Here is a 15,835-nt window from a genome sequence, read left to right as displayed (position 1 = left end):
CTAATTAAATTATTTTTCTTGATTGCTATTGTTTTAAGTTAATTTGGGCCCTTCACTAATAGTTTTTTAAGGGGAATGTGAATTAGAAATTTTTGTTCTTCCTTGGAAAATTTGGACACATTAAGTTATTGGAAAATGGCCATATTTCTGAAAATGCCCTTGAGTGGATAGAGGAGATTAGATAGGCCAATTAGGGAAATGAGCGAGGGTACAGATGTCCTTAGAAATCAAGCAACCGAAAGCGAGCCAGCTGTTTAGCAGTACGGGAGTGACGCCTCATGGGGTCCGTAGATCAGATATTCTAGACCGACGGCCACGATCACTCAACAGCGAATTTGAGGTTCATTTAAGTAGAATTTCATTTGAAGCCAATTTCATTTCACTCAGACTTTCCTTCTCTTTTTTAAAACAAGAGTGCGGGTTTCTTATTCGTAACACCCAGCCAAAGCCAGCATTTGTTACACAAACGCAGAAACCAGAAGACCGAACAGAAAGAATTCAAAATTCTCAGTATTTTTTTAAAGGTAATTTCTTTTTATCAATTCCATCGATTTCAAACTGCTCGAGAATTTCACTTCTCTGCATTATCTTATAGTTCTTATTTCTCATTCAATATTAGTTGGAATTTTTGGATTACCCATTCAATTTTCTGTGTTAAAGTCAGTGGATGCAAATGCTGGCATTGTTATAACGATTATCTGATTTCAGTTCAAAATCTGTTGGTTTTTAAACTAGCATTGATTCATTTTTGCATTAAAAAAAATTTCATTCAAAATATATTGGTTTTTAGAGATTTTATGATATATATACACATATATCTTTTAGAGTTCAATTTGATCATATGTTTGTATTAAATATTGATCATGATCTCTTTGGATCTTGTAATGTTGAAATCACGATGTAATGCAGGTTATGCTAACTGAATCTGCATATTTACATTATCTATTTTGGGTTGGAGATTTGAGTGTTGGGAATCAGAAATAAGCTGTTAATGGGATTTGCCAATATGTTATTCAATGTATCAGATTGTTTTGATGTCCTCAATGGAATTGGACCATAGGTGTTAAGGATAGGGTTGTGAGTGTTTTTATAGTAAGTTGGCATTTTTATGGCAGGCTTAAGAAAATGGCAGAAGGTGAGGATATTCAGCCCCTCGTATGCGACAATGGTACTGGAATGGTCAAGGTATAGCTAGAATCCTCTAACAATCCATATCTGATTTCAAAAATTTTAGTATAAGTTTTGAAGATTTTATTGAAGTAATCTCTGTTGTGTTTGGTAAATTAAATTTTTTAGGCTGGCTTTGCTGGAGATGATGCTCCAAGGGCTGTATTTCCTAGCATTGTTGGTCGCCCTCGTCACACAGGTGTGATGGTTGGTATGGGCCAAAAAGATGCCTATGTTGGTGATGAGGCTCAATCAAAGAGAGGTATTTTGACTTTGAAATACCCAATTGAACATGGTATTGTTAACAACTGGGATGATATGGAGAAAATTTGGCATCATACGTTTTACAATGAACTTCGTGTGGCTCCTGAAGAGCATCCAGTTCTCCTCACTGAAGCTCCTCTCAATCCTAAGGCTAATCGTGAGAAAATGACTCAGATTATGTTCGAGACCTTTAATACTCCTGCAATGTATGTTGCTATCCAGGCTGTCCTTTCCCTTTATGCCAGCGGTCGTACCACTGGTGAGTGATAGATTCCATTAAAATATGTTATTGAATATTAATTTTTTTAAAAAAGGAATTATATACATCTGATACTTAGAGATCAATTTTTTATCTTATTTTTGATTTAGGAAATGAAAATGTTTTAATTCATGATTAACAGTTAGTAACCATCTTTTCTGTTGATTGAAAAATAGACAAAACTCAGAAAGAAAATATATGTAAATACTATACAAAAAAGGGAATATTCTGGGGAATTTTTCAAACTGTCTGCTTTTTTATCATCTAAGTTGTTATCCAATCTGTTTTAACAAATTAGTGGCAGTTTCACGTGACTAACAAGTAACAAACAACTGATTTAAATTGATTGTAATTGGTTTTTTGAATTTTATATGATATCTCTCTTGGGGTCTCTTTAGTCTTCATTAAAGTGAAACAAGTGCCTCTCATAAAACTTAATATTGTAGCATGCGGGCTCTTTTGATGATAGAGATAAATTGTGATGAATTAATGTTTTTATGACCTGTTTGCTATGGCTAGGTATTGTTCTGGACTCTGGAGATGGTGTGAGCCATACAGTTCCCATCTACGAGGGGTATGCCCTCCCACATGCCATCCTGCGTCTTGATCTGGCAGGCCGTGATCTCACCGATGCCCTCATGAAAATCTTGACTGAGCGTGGTTACTCTTTCACCACCACTGCAGAGCGGGAAATTGTGAGAGACATGAAGGAGAAACTAGCTTACATTGCTCTTGACTTTGAACAAGAACTAGAGATGGCAAAGACCAGCTCAGCTGTTGAGAAGAGCTATGAACTGCCAGATGGGCAGGTTATTACCATTGGAGCTGAGCGATTCCGCTGTCCAGAAGTCCTCTTCCAACCATCCATGATAGGGATGGAAGCTGCTGGCATTCATGAAACCACTTATAACTCTATCATGAAGTGCGACGTGGATATTAGGAAGGATCTCTATGGCAATATTGTGCTTAGTGGTGGCTCTACTATGTTCCCAGGCATTGCTGATAGAATGAGCAAGGAGATTACAGCATTAGCTCCCAGCAGCATGAAGATTAAGGTGGTGGCACCACCAGAAAGGAAGTACAGTGTCTGGATAGGAGGCTCCATTTTGGCTTCCCTCAGCACCTTCCAGCAGGTATTATTCACATTTGGGCTGCAAACAGAATTGAATTACAAACTTGGCTCTTATTCGTATTGATCAATTTACTGTTATGTTAAAATTGAATGGTAATAGCCGGTATGCTTTATTACGCTTGAGAACAATAGGAGATATTTCTGCATTCACCTATTACATTTCTATGCATATAATGCTTTATGTAATTTTTTTTGTCAAAATTTAAGAGTATGATTGAAAGCAATGCTGAAATGCAAAGCAAGGGTCATGAGGTAATTTAGGGTTATGAAGGCTGATCATGACTTTCTGATCTGATTGGAGAAATTTCCACTCTGTTGTTTTGAGTGCAGATGTGGATTGCAAAGGCTGAGTATGATGAATCTGGGCCATCAATTGTCCACAGGAAGTGCTTCTAATAATGCTAAGCTAAAGGCTAATGGGGAAACACATACTACACAATTTTTTGGTTGCAAAAGGCTTCTAATCAAGTGGTTGCAAAAATTTTCTTCTCTATTTTATTCTCATCTTTTTGTTGTGTTTTTGCTCTGTTTATGTCTGGATCAAATTTAAGATTCAATTTTTTTATGAAAAAAAAATTTGTCATTTGATTGTAGAAGAGTTGTTTATTGATTAATTGATTTGGTTTGGGTTAATTTCAGCAGGGATTCATTGTTTCTTAAAGAGTTATCCAATTAAATAAAACCAGTAATTATATTCATTTCATTGCAACTCAATTCTACTCTTTTGCGTAATACTAAATGTATGAGAAATTCATTTCTTTTGTGTATACATTAAGTTTTATTTTTATCTTTTTGTCGGGTTTCGATGGATGCAATACAAATGCAACTAAGGAAATCACTTGAACTTGAAATACACGTTCATACTGTCCAGGTTTATCTCCTAAATCTATCTCCTAGGCTAAAGAGTATATATATATATATATATATATATATATATAGTACACACACAAGCATACATATACTCTTAAGTCGCTAACCCAATTCGGCAGATTTGAAAATATAATTATTTGAATTGAATGGATTATTTTTATAATTCACAGGTCAGAAATTCACTAGATATATATTATAAATTATTTAAGTTAGTTTTGGATATGAATATATTCAGTATACTTTGTCTTTTAATTATTGCATCTTTTCTTTAGTAAAAACTAACTTTGAAATATTGCTGATGGAATATATTGTAATTTAGATATAACTGTTACTAACCATCTCTAATTTTGTTGATTGTTTTTCATATCAAGGAAAATTTATTTCCATTGTATTGCTTATTATTATTATTATTAGAAAGTAATTTTAATATTGTTATTAGAATATATTTATAATTTATAACTTATGAAATTAATTTATGAATATATTTTTACATATTTTTTTATTTTATTTAAAAATATTCCTCTTAAATAACCAATTCAATCCGTTCATAACCCACGAATTCATGCATTTAATGAGTTGCATTGAATCAATGGATTCTTATATTTAATGAGTTAGATTGAAGAAAAAAATCATTAATGCAGCCCTACTCTTAAGCTTTGGTTTATTTCTCAAGCTATTTTTAATAAACGTTTAAATTTGCATTTCTGGTTCAATATTTGAACTATAAATGCATTATAATTAAGTTAATTAATACGAATACAAGACTCCATCTAATTATATAATATAAACATTCCAGCTTACTAAACATAATCTTAATTTTGCCCATCCTAACAAGTATCCATGGGCTACAATAATTTATGGGACTCTTGATTGATTTAGGTGAGCCTGCGGAATTATTATCAAACCCATCTCTCATTTTGTAAAAACTATGAAAAAAAAAAAAAAAAAAAAGGCCCAAAATCCTTACAATTATTCATTAACATAAATTACAGAACATGATGACATGTTCACACATGTTCTTGATAAACTACAGGGTGATATGCCAAAACTTTTGAGACTCTGTTCCTCGGCTCGGAGCACAAGGAGGAACCAAATAATTCGAACTCGAACTTGAATACTTATGGTAAATTTGTCAGTGCCTGAAATGCCTGACGTTGGTAAAAAGCAATGAAACCCCATACTTGTTGCAGCAGTCTATGGCATCTTTATCCCTAATACTCCCACCAGGCTCTGCAATAGCACCAACCCCAGCCTCACATGCCTCTTCAACAGCATCATTCCAAGCTGTTTCATAAAACAAATTGTTTCAACATGTAAAAATCATAATAACAACACTGATGCTAAATCTCAGTTTAACTCTAGTTCACAGTAATATATCAAAATAATCAAATAAAAATGTTAGGCAATCTTTAAACCGTTGCTTGTGTGCCACTGGAAATCTGTTTAGGATCATTTAATTCATACACCATTGCTAAAGAAATTAAATTACAGTTACCAAATGGAAAGAAAGCATCGCTAGCCAAAGCAGCCCCTTTGACCTCTTCTCCTGCTTTCCTTAAAGCTATTCTCAAGCTCTCCAGACGGTTTGGCTGCCCACTTCCCATACCTAACATACAGTTATTCTGTCCAAAATGATGACAACGTTAAGAAATTCTTACCCATCATATGCCAAAAAGTAAGGAAATTTCTGCAATCTAAACATCAGAGAACTCTAACCTTGGCTATAACAATGGCATTGCTCTTGACATGCTTGACACAAAGCCATGCAAATTTTGCATCATCAAGTTCACTAGTTTGTGGGGTCTTCTCAGACACAACATTGAATTGGATATCTTGAGGGGTTAAGTCATCTGAATCTTGAGCTAACCACCCACCCCCAATTTGTCTTAGTGAAAGCTTTCCTTTCTCGTTCTTTTTTGCCTCAAGAATCCTCAGTGTCTTTGATTTGCCACGGAGGATCTCAAGCCCCTTTTTTGTATACTTGGGAGCAACCACAATCTCGTAAAACATCCGGGTTTCACCATCTGTTGGGCTTCTGAACTCTCTGATTTCCTTGGCAAGATCCTAACAGCAAAGTAAGTTGAAAATTCAGCATACATAAGATTCTCTGCACCATTCCAACCTTTACTGATGAACAAGGACTTTTTACTTTGACCCAAGTATTTTACTGGTCTGTCAGTACATGTTGCTCAGTGACAGTGATAGAACATTATTTTCATTGACAAAAATCACAAGCAGCAAAAATTGTTTGGTGAGATTTTGATTAAATTAATGACTTGACAATCCTGAGAAACTCATACCACTATATTATAACTCATTGATACTGATACAACATGATTTTCATTTACAAGAGTAACAGAAGAAGCAAAAATTGACTGGTGAGATTCCAATTCGATTAATGACTTGACAATTCTGAGAAACTCAAACCGCCAAGCCTGTCATATGAATTGTTAAACCTAAAAGCTTATAACCACAACTTTACCTCATCAACTTCTATGTTGAATGCAACTATACCGCCAAACGCACTCACTGGATCTGCTTTCACGGCCAGCCTGTACGCTTCAAGTATATCAGCACAAGAAGCTACACCACATGGGTTTGTGTGCTTCACAACTACACATGTGGGATTTCCAAACTCACACACACAATTCCAAGCTGCATCAGCATCTAAATAATTATTATATGACATCTCCTGCACCAAGGAAAACTCTGTAAGCCAAGTCAATTTGTTCCCATAAGCTTTCTCACATAAATCATCTAGGGAAGAAATATAACATGTGCTGAAAAATACAAAGAAATAACTCAAAGAGCTCTAATTTTGAATGTTATCAAAAGCCATATGGTTTTTGCCCAGGATTTCTCAAGGACTATTACAGCAGCAAGTTAAAATTGGGTCAAAGTTGATTGTTTGATGACAACGAAGAATCAAAAATAGAAAATGTAAAAAAAAAGATATGTGTCGACAATTCAACATGCTAAGACAACCATTAGCATAACTTATTTTTTTATATTTTTTTTCCTGCTCTTCTATTAAATTGAGGCAGAAAGCAATAAAACACTAAGAATAGAAAAAACAATTAAACATTAAGGACATGCCTTGTATGATGTATAATCAAATCAACTTGCAGTTACATTACTTTCAATTATAGCCCAAATAAAAAGGGAAGTTTCCTCCTAAGAGAAAGAAGAACAAGGAAAAAAAAAGTGAAGTGTCAAGATATTTATGCTGCATATCCGCTAGACAGAAACCATTATTCCATAAAGAAGCTAATCTAAAATTTATCCCAAAGCAACTGCGTTGGCAGACAATGCCCATAAATTACAGAAAATCTGTCTCTTTTGAGAAGAGATTGATAGGTAGGACAGATCCCACTAAATTTCATATCAAGGTCTGCATTCTGTTATTTTCTAGAAGCAGGAATTACTAAATAAAAGCATGTGTCACTATGTGCTTCCCTTTAGAAATGTCTGCCACCATCGATTCCCATATCCACATTGAGAGAGATTACCTTGTTTCATAAAATAATTGAATAACAATTTCTATCATCAAATCAATTTTTAAAGTTTATTTTTTATGCAACAAGAATACAAGATAATTCTTGTAAATTTTGTGGACATTTTAGCTAAACTTTTATGTGCTAAGTAAGAACGCATTTATATTTCTGACCTATTTCTGATTGTAAAGCTAGATTAGTCAAATTTGGATAACAACATTGGAGGTCCTAAAAGTTGACACATCTTTACAATCAAGTCCTAAAATTTATTTTTTACAATTCTTTTTTATTCTTAAAATTTCTAGCCATTAGTGCTACCCATTTGTTAACATCAAAGTTAATCTTTTTTTTTTTTTTTTTTTTTTTTTTTTTTTTTTTTTTTTTCTTCCACAAAGTTCTAAAACTTTTCACATTTTTCGTTAATACAGATTGGACTTTCATGAGTGTGAAAAAACAATAATAGGTTATATGTGAAATTATGCGTAGCTTTGCTTACAACTTAAGAAATTCCCACACTTAATGATGACATGTGTTTCAACAATAAATTCAAGGTTTGATTGTAAAGAATAAACACATCTGCTAAATAATAAAGCAGCCGCCAATAAAAAGCACAGAGAGAGAGAGAGAGAGAAGAGGTAAGTCAAAAAGAATATACTGCTTCTTCTATCATAACAATGTTAAGAATGATGCTTTTTAGGAAAACAAGAATATAGTGACGCAAACCACCAATCTCAAGAATCAACGAATGATTGTCATATAAACAATCATTTTCACTGCCTCACCTTTCCATGATGTTGAATAGCTGCTGCAATACCACCAGCATCAAACTCTGAAATACTCTTGTCATAATAAACTTGAGCCCTTTGATGAGGGTTTTCACCATAACGAAGAGAATCCTTAAGCTGGAGAGGCACTGTCAGGCTGGGAGAAAGTTTATCTTGTAGCATATAAAGAACATGTCAATATATATTCTAGTGAAGAATTGTAAATTACAACAAATAAATTTGCTACCTTTTTTTTATCATAGGAAAATTTGCATGAGTTCCATTTGTATCGATAGTTTTCAAACCTACTCAAGGGCAACGCTAAACTGTTTGCTCCTTCTTTTTTTCATTTTCTAAACATAATTCACTAATTCAGGAGAAATAATAATCTAGAAGATATCTTCAAGTTTTAAATTAAATTATCTCACTGCATATGATTGGCCATCAGTAATCGGAACAGCGTTGCATAAGGTGCGTGATTCAGTTGAAGATCAAAATGAGTACAATTAGTACCTCCTGCAGTCTGTTTCCATAGCCACTCAGAAACTGCAGAATCATAAGAAGCAACATGTTGGAAAGCTTTCCAGGCAAGTTTTCTTCGGAACTGTTGATCGTCCTGATTTCCTTTGAGAAATTCCAGAAGTTCAGGATAGTCTTGTGAATCAACAACAACCAAGACGTCTTTGTGATTCTGTTGAACATATATGGGTCAGCTGGAATCTGAAATAGTTAAAATGTCAAGTCTCCAAAATGCCTAGAATCCAAAAGTGTCTAAGTCTCAATCAGCTAATATGCAGTAAAAAGTAATTTCCAAGACACAAGAAAACTGTTTTAAGATACTCCTAAAGCCAATCTATCAATCACTAAGAGCTCGGTTTCCACGAGAGACTTGGTTATATTCCTCAACCCAGTTCGATCAACTTATTTGCCAAGACACTATCTAATACTATCGCCCGGACCACTGAACACTATTCACTTCTATATCAATTCTGCTTATGAGATTTGGTAGTATTTTTGTATGTTCACTTGGAGATTGCATCTCTGCAACTTCAGAGAGAATCCAACATGATGTTGAGTTTGTTTTTATCAATAATGGATCAACAATGATGTTTAGATCAACAACCTTTGCAGCTGCTCTGATCATAGTAGGGCCACCGATATCAATGTTCTCAATCCCATCTTCAAACCCGATTCCTCTAGTTGAGGTAACTTTATCGTAGAAGGGGTACAAATTGACCACTACTACATCAAATGTACCTGTAGAGGAAATGGTTTTTTAGCAGAAAAGAACAAGAAAAGTACCAAGGGCAAACACAACAAGACAACCACATCCATGCACACTGGCATAGTAGTGTACCAAAAGAGTAAAAGACAAGAATTTATAACTGTGGAGATACAAAGAATTTCACCACAAACTCACCAATTCCATGTTTATCAAGAGCTTCCATATGATGCTTTTGGTCCCTTCTAGCAAGAATACCACCATGGATGTTGGGATGTAAAGTTTTTACACGGCCATCAAGCTGTAACACAGTAACAAAAACATCATCAGGTGTAACAATAAAAATCATCCAAGAGAGAAATCTCAAAGAAACAGAGAGAATTCCAAAGGCTACCCTAGAAAATTTTGCAACAATATTTGAACACAAACTAACCAAAATTGCAGAATTCGCTTATTTGTAAAAAGCAAACTCACTTTTGGTCAAAAAGGTGAAATTTCCAACAACTTCAAAACAAGTAATTTGAAGAAGTTAATTTAACTCTTAAGGGGAAAAAAATGCAAACGACCAAATCTCACATTTAAAATCCATGATAGCTTGACAAATAAGCTGAGCATCCCATTCAGATTAAGTACATCTAGAATGATGTGCATATTTGTGTATGATCCCCAAATGACGATAGATGTTTGATATCCATAACTTGCGTAAAGTAAACACATCAAAAGTGATTGACAAAATTCTCAGAACCATAGATATCAAAATATAGTTTAAGCAATTCACAGGAAGGAAACAACATGATCTTACAGGTACCAGTAATTGAACAACTAAAAGCAACTTATAGCGCAATTTCTCTGAATTAATAAAGAAATTGTTAATGTAGGAACTAGTTTACCATTTCTGGGAAACTGGTAAGCTGTTCCACTTTAGTTACTGACACTCCAGCACTTTCCAGAGCAGATGCTGTTCCCCCAGTTGAAACGATTGTGTACCTACATTTTACAAAGAGACAAACAAAAAGGTTGAATACTGAAAGCCTTAAAAAAAATAACGACAATAATAGCAAAGATGGGATGGAAAAGGTTTCATTGGCAATGTTCATGTTTATTCCAAATAATAACAACTCCAATATAATGCAAATTAAGAAGAAACAAAAGAAGAAAAAACTAAAAAAAGCTGAGGAATTGACCCTAAATCTTGAAGCCCGGTACCAAGAAAAGCCAGGTCCTTTTTGTCAGATAAAGATATCAGTGCTTGCTTCTTTCCTGAAACCAAACGCAGTTAATATAGAAACCATTATAAAATAGAAACGAAACCCAAAATTTTCACAACACAAGTATGTGTGTGCTTGAGATGGGAACTATCTATCTCAGTAAATTAATGGAGCTAGAATTGAGCAAGCTTTCCTCTTAAACGATTTCGACTGACTAAAACCATAAGAAAAGATTGCATAGATACTAAAACTTAAATATTAAAATGCAATTTCATAATTAAAATTATTTCTTATAGTAGTACCAGAGACAGGGGCTTGAGGTTCATTCTTTGGCACTGAAAGGGTTTGAGAATCAGCCATAGCTTTGATTGCAGTAAAGCTAGACCGCAAGGAGTTCGCGTGGACTTGAACGCACGCAAACGAAGCCTGAAAACCATCACAGAGAATAAAGTTTTGAACTTTTAATTAAAGATGAGAAATTTAGGGGATGATAATTTTTGTTTGAGACTGGAGTTACCGATTGAGAGCAAACAGTGGCGGCGTTTGAGACGGCCGAACCGGTGATTACTTGATGAGGTAGAGCGTAGGGAATGCGAGAGGATAGAGAGTTAGCAGCAGCGGCGGCGGCGGAAGCGGCTGTGGCGGCAGTAGTCAATCCAAACATATTTTCTTCTCTTTTCGAGCGTTTTTGTAACGGTCCACTGCTAGTCGAAGGGAAGCAACTGGTTGAGTTGCGTACTCTTAACAAGAACAGTTATCAAATTCTAAGGACTCCAAGATTAAACGACACCGTAAGATCTTTATTTTATTGCCATTTTTGGGACCGTCCATTTTTTAATTTTTATATTGGAAAAATATATTTTTGTTTTGGTATATGCCTGAGGGGTCTGAATTAGCCCCTCCAACGAAATCTTGATTAGACTTAGCAAGAAAGGAAGGATTTTTTTCTTTTTTAATTTCTTTCTAAAGAAAATTTTAATTTGTTAAAGTTTCTTTCCCGAGAAACTTTTGAGCCTCAATTAGTCAGATTTGAATTAACTTTATATATTAAGTCACTTGCATTGAAAGGGAAAAATAAATTATAACTTAAATAGTTAATGTCACACCACACCAACATATATACATTTGGTTTTTTTGGGATGTCACACTATTATTTTTTATGATTTTATTTTAATAGTTGAATTTTAAGTTTTAAAGAATTTCTAGCTAATTATTTACATGTTTATTCCTTAGCTTTTTTTTATATATTTATAGAAAGTAAAAGAACCAATCCGATCTTTAGCTTTTCACATATATTATAGAAGGTGAGGAGATTGATCATAATAGACTTATTGATATTCCACAAACAAAAGTTTGAGTAATGGATATAAAACCTCATTTGATAATAATTAAAATGACTAAAAATAATAAATTTTTGAGATGACTAGGAATTTTGCCCTATTTTACAAATATCATATGAATTGAAACTCTATAGAAACCATTCCTCACAAGAACATCCACCAAAGGCAAAGTAATATATGAAGCAAAAAAAAAAAAAAAACGCTGGGTAAAAACAAGAAATTCCATCGAATCAAAAAGGAAAGAACAAAATAAGATATAGAGCTATTAACATTGAATCTGAAAACAAGAGCATCTTGAGGAACAGGGAAGACTTAAATCTTGAAAATTGGAAAGAAAATCCAAAGCTTTCTCTTCCAGAGTCCTCTCTAAAGTTGGGATGTAAAACCCAAAGTTCATCAAAATGAAAATGCTCGAAAATCTTAAACCTGCAAAAGATCAAATTGTCCATACTAACTGAAACAACATATAATAGCACAACAAACAGTAATTTATTGAAAACATCTTGTATGAATTGTACAAACTTGAGCGTATACAAAGTTCAGCATGTTAAACCCAAAAAGAAATATCTGTAGCTTCTTTACGAGCATTTTCTCCATAAAGCACATAACACGTGGTAAAGAAATCGGGCCTCAAGAACTATAATGCGGGGAAATGGGTAGAATATATTTGGGAAGAGAAGAGGGTAGAGAAAAGGATATAGGGAACCACAGCACGCAGAAGAAGTGAGGGCATGAAGAAGAAGGAAAGCTGAAGCTTGATGAGCCATACCTTCAGTGGCCAAAATGACCATTTCCAGAAATGACATGTTACTTACAGATAATGGGCCTTGCATTGGCAATGGCATCAAATCCCATGGAGAATATTAAAATTTGATGGTCCAACAGTGTCTGTAAAACCTCGTATCGACAGCTCTGGTACAGATAGATTTTTACTCAGCAGTTCATGGTCTATAAAGATGACAATCACTGTTATATCATCATGAAAAAACCGCCTACTTCCCTTATCAATCTTCTTAAGATCATCATATCTCATTTCCCTCTTCCTAGCTGCCTCCTTTAAAGCTGTTTTAACAAGTCTTCTAGCAATTCCCTAACATGAGAAGAAAATAATGGAAAAAAATGAGAAGAAAAGAATAAGTGCCTCGAAGATCAAATATGAAACAGGAAGAATCAGATGCATTAAGAAAATACATACATTACGTGGATAATTATACACGATCTCTGCAGCCTCCTGGTTTGTCATGTGCTCCCAGAGCCCATCAGATGCAAAAATGAGAAATTTATCATTGGAACGTAAGACTCTCGAACATATGGATGGGTCTGATGTCAGCACAGGGCGACGAATGGGCTCAGAAAGATGGAATCGTGGAAATGAAGGATCAAGGGAAAACTCTGGCCTCTTCAAGTATGCATCACCTATAGATCTAGATACCTAATATCAAAACACCGAGAGAAAGAAAACAAAAGGAAAAAATTGTAACTAATCAATAATAAACATATTCTAATGCACACATTATAGAAAAAAAAAAAAGTGAAAATTTAATCAGCACAAAAAATCTCATCAACTGCTAGATGAATACGCTTGAATTAAAGTATCATACACAGCTTGCATGATGAACTTCGCATGCAAATAGTATATTGCAATAAATGTAATTTAAAAAGTTAAATCTGATTCAATTTGTTTGCAAAATGGAATGGATGAAGGGGAAAAAATTCAGACTTGAGCCATCAAGGAGTTGGTCTTTGTTTTCTTCTGATACTTGCCATCACTGGAAAAGAACTCCAGACAAAGGGCAGAATGCATCCTCTCATTATAAGAAATGAGAATCCTTCCAGCTAGCAAACCTCTGTTATTTCATTCTTATTAAGATAGTTGTGACTGAATATCCCATAAACGAGCTTATTAGATATCATAATCACTTGATTTTACCAAATTGTGTCAGAAAGTAGTGAATTTATCATGGACAGCAATTACCACTCTTGCAAGTCAAGATAAAATAAACACAATGCTGCATTCAAGTATATGTCATAGAACATCCAACAAAAACACAAAATCGTCATAATTGCATTCATTTTGTTGAAGTGGAAAAATTCTTGAATTTGAACAAGTATAAGTTATATCCAACCACGACTATATCAAGAAATAGGAACATAGAAACAGAAAAGCCGCTATATATTCATTAGAATTCTAAACAGGGACAGCAAACAATATTGGAAGAGGAGTAAACCTGAATAATGCCTTTGATACGCCAAACACCATGCTTCATAACTACAATATGTGAATCATCAGGATGCAAAGATTTGAGTTCTTGTCTAACTTCTTCCACACTTGCATTATGATCCTTAGTCAATTGCTCAGCAACTATTTTATTAGATCTACCTAAACAACCAATTACAGCTCGAGAATCGCCAAGATTAGCAACATATAATGTACCTCTCCATATAAGTCCAACCAAACAACAAGATCCAATTGCTGCAATCAATGGTTTTATTCCACAAGTCCTACGTACAAGAGTAAGAAATCCATCCTCAGTAGCAGAGAAGGCACTTCTAAGAATTTCTTCTGACATGGTTCCTCTTTCTCTAGTTAACCCTACAAAAAGAATGCACCAATATATATATAGTTCAAAGCTTAAAACTTTTTCAGAATTGCTTAAGCTCCATCGCCTAGTATTTGCGATCAAAGTTAAGTCCTTCATTCATTTAATTGATATTTAACCCAAAAATAAGGAATGTTCCCTTTACAATCTCAAAATTCTCAACACAGACCAATTCAACTGCAAATGAAAAATTAAGAACACAGACTCTGAGATAATTTTACAATTCATCAAGAATCCAATAAACTACAAGTAAAATCTCAAAAAAAAGAAAACCCCGAAAAACTACCATTAAAGCTTAAATTCATCAAGAAAGCAGTGCAGTCCTTTCAAATCAACACCAAAATCCAAAACAAATAAAACGCATAAAGAAAATCAAATACAAAAAACTAATAAATAAATAAACATAACTCACTCATGAGATTTTTGAACAGATGGTCTGAAATGAAACGAGAGGCCTCGGGCCCACCATGGCCATCATATACACCGAAAAAGGTGGCATCACGACCAGTTTCCACTTGGCTATGGTCTTCAATGATCTCATTGGCTTGAACAACAGCAAAAGAGAATTCCCCATAAGAGTGCTTTTCAAGGTCTCTCGACCAAAGAAGAGAGTCACCAATAGAAGAATCTTCATCATCATTAACACTATCATCCTTGCTCATACGGGCATATCGACTGACCGGTCTCCAACACGCCATTGCTATCCTTGCCAGCCACGAGAACATCCCTCATTTCCTTTTAAACCAAAACCCACTTTTACAATAATCTCAAGAATAGGAAAAAAAATAGGGGTTCGAAGATTTTGATTCTTAGTTATACTGAAAATTGAGGATTTGGGTCAATAAAGGGTAGTGAGATGACAATGGATCAAAGTCAAAAGAGAGGAAGAAATTGAAGCGAAAACTCAAGTAAGAGGAGTCAAATCCATGACGAGAGAGAATGCAGAGAGAAAGTGATTGACATTGAAGAACAAGAAATGGTGAAAGATTGATAGATCATTGTGTAGAAAGAGAGTAAAACATTGAGATTTTGAGCATTTAGAGAGAGAAAAGCAGGAAAAGAAAGTGGGAGAGCGAGAAAGAGAACATTTGTGTTCTGAGAGAGAGAGAGAGAGAGAGAGAGAGGAGTTGCAGAAGGAGAGTGGTAGGAGGGGAAAGTTGACGATGCGTGGGACTAATAAAATTTCCCTTGCTTTTTCTCTTTCTTTTTTCTTTTTTCTTTCTCTGTATGTTCTCTCCTTTATTTATTATTTATTTTTAATGGCTAGTTGTACAGTCATAAATATATATAAAAAAAACAAATTAAAAGCTCTTCTGCCCAAAAAATATTGAAAAAAAAATTAAAAATGTAAAATAGCATTTAATTCCAATTGGTTAGATTGTTTTATTGATGGATTTAGATTGTCTGTTGACTAACATGAGAAAAGCCATGTGCAGTAATTAAATTATAACCTTAAATTTAACAATTTATTTTTCTTAAAATGATAATAATTGTTGATTTTTATTTTATTTTTAC

The 15,835-nt window shown here is 34.2% G+C and overlaps 3 protein-coding genes across 3 annotated transcripts; 1 reads left to right on the top strand and 2 right to left on the bottom strand.

The window, feature by feature from the left end:
* Positions 1 to 366: 366 nt before the first annotated feature.
* Positions 367 to 3,460, top strand: LOC105646521 (actin). The gene is made up of 5 exons (XM_012232381.4): positions 367 to 524; positions 1,116 to 1,185; positions 1,297 to 1,690; positions 2,210 to 2,823; positions 3,153 to 3,460. Exons 2-5 carry the CDS (start codon positions 1,126 to 1,128, stop codon positions 3,216 to 3,218), a joined length of 1,134 nt encoding a protein of 377 aa, XP_012087771.1. The 5' UTR covers positions 367 to 524; positions 1,116 to 1,125; the 3' UTR covers positions 3,219 to 3,460.
* Positions 3,461 to 4,439: 979 nt separating this feature from the next.
* Positions 4,440 to 11,122, bottom strand: LOC105646520 (AICARFT/IMPCHase bienzyme family protein). The gene is made up of 12 exons (XM_012232380.4): positions 10,898 to 11,122; positions 10,683 to 10,806; positions 10,357 to 10,432; positions 10,063 to 10,159; positions 9,371 to 9,473; positions 9,074 to 9,207; positions 8,464 to 8,641; positions 7,969 to 8,123; positions 6,175 to 6,384; positions 5,409 to 5,756; positions 5,188 to 5,314; positions 4,440 to 4,976 (listed from the first exon to the last, which is right to left on the bottom strand). The coding sequence occupies exons 1-12, from the start codon at positions 11,042 to 11,044 to the stop codon at positions 4,825 to 4,827; spliced, it is 1,851 nt and encodes a 616-aa protein (XP_012087770.1). The 5' UTR covers positions 11,045 to 11,122; the 3' UTR covers positions 4,440 to 4,824.
* A 1,065-nt stretch (positions 11,123 to 12,187) lies between these two features.
* On the bottom strand, positions 12,188 to 15,524 carry LOC105646519 (Protein phosphatase 2C family protein). Its single transcript, XM_012232379.4, has 4 exons — positions 14,733 to 15,524; positions 13,949 to 14,313; positions 12,916 to 13,152; positions 12,188 to 12,810 (listed from the first exon to the last, which is right to left on the bottom strand). The coding sequence occupies exons 1-4, from the start codon at positions 15,043 to 15,045 to the stop codon at positions 12,565 to 12,567; spliced, it is 1,161 nt and encodes a 386-aa protein (XP_012087769.1). The 5' UTR covers positions 15,046 to 15,524; the 3' UTR covers positions 12,188 to 12,564.
* Positions 15,525 to 15,835: the final 311 nt, after the last annotated feature.

The sequence above is a fragment of the Jatropha curcas genome, chromosome 2, assembly GCF_041381405.1.
Source record: "Jatropha curcas cultivar XTBG-Jc1 chromosome 2, XTBG_Jcur_1.0, whole genome shotgun sequence".
Lineage (NCBI taxonomy): Eukaryota > Viridiplantae > Streptophyta > Magnoliopsida > Malpighiales > Euphorbiaceae > Jatropha > Jatropha curcas.
Note: the sequence above shows the minus strand (reverse complement) of the source record. Positions and strands in the feature narration are given on the sequence as shown.

Bases quoted from the DNA above. Each gene is read 5' to 3' on its own strand.
- LOC105646521 (XM_012232381.4), top strand. From the start codon at position 1,126: ATGGCAGAAGGTGAGGATATTCAGCCCCTCGTATGCGACAATGGTACT. The intron at 1,691-2,209 runs GTGAGTGATAGA...TGCTATGGCTAG, and splicing joins TGCCAGCGGTCGTACCACTG to GTATTGTTCTGGACTCTGGA. The intron at 2,824-3,152 runs GTATTATTCACA...TTTTGAGTGCAG, and splicing joins CCCTCAGCACCTTCCAGCAG to ATGTGGATTGCAAAGGCTGA.
- LOC105646520 (XM_012232380.4), bottom strand. From the start codon at position 11,044: ATGTTTGGATTGACTACTGCCGCCACAGCCGCTTCCGCCGCCGCCGCT. The intron at 9,208-9,370 runs GTGAGTTTGTGG...TTTCCTCTACAG, and splicing joins TCTTGATAAACATGGAATTG to GTACATTTGATGTAGTAGTG. The intron at 4,977-5,187 runs GTAACTGTAATT...TTTATGAAACAG, and splicing joins CGATGCTTTCTTTCCATTTG to CTTGGAATGATGCTGTTGAA.
- LOC105646519 (XM_012232379.4), bottom strand. From the start codon at position 15,045: ATGTTCTCGTGGCTGGCAAGGATAGCAATGGCGTGTTGGAGACCGGTC. The intron at 14,314-14,732 runs GTGAGTTATGTT...TTCTTTTTGTAG, and splicing joins TCTGTTCAAAAATCTCATGA to GGTTAACTAGAGAAAGAGGA. The intron at 13,153-13,948 runs GTTTACTCCTCT...TTTTGATATTAG, and splicing joins GTATCAAAGGCATTATTCAG to GTATCTAGATCTATAGGTGA.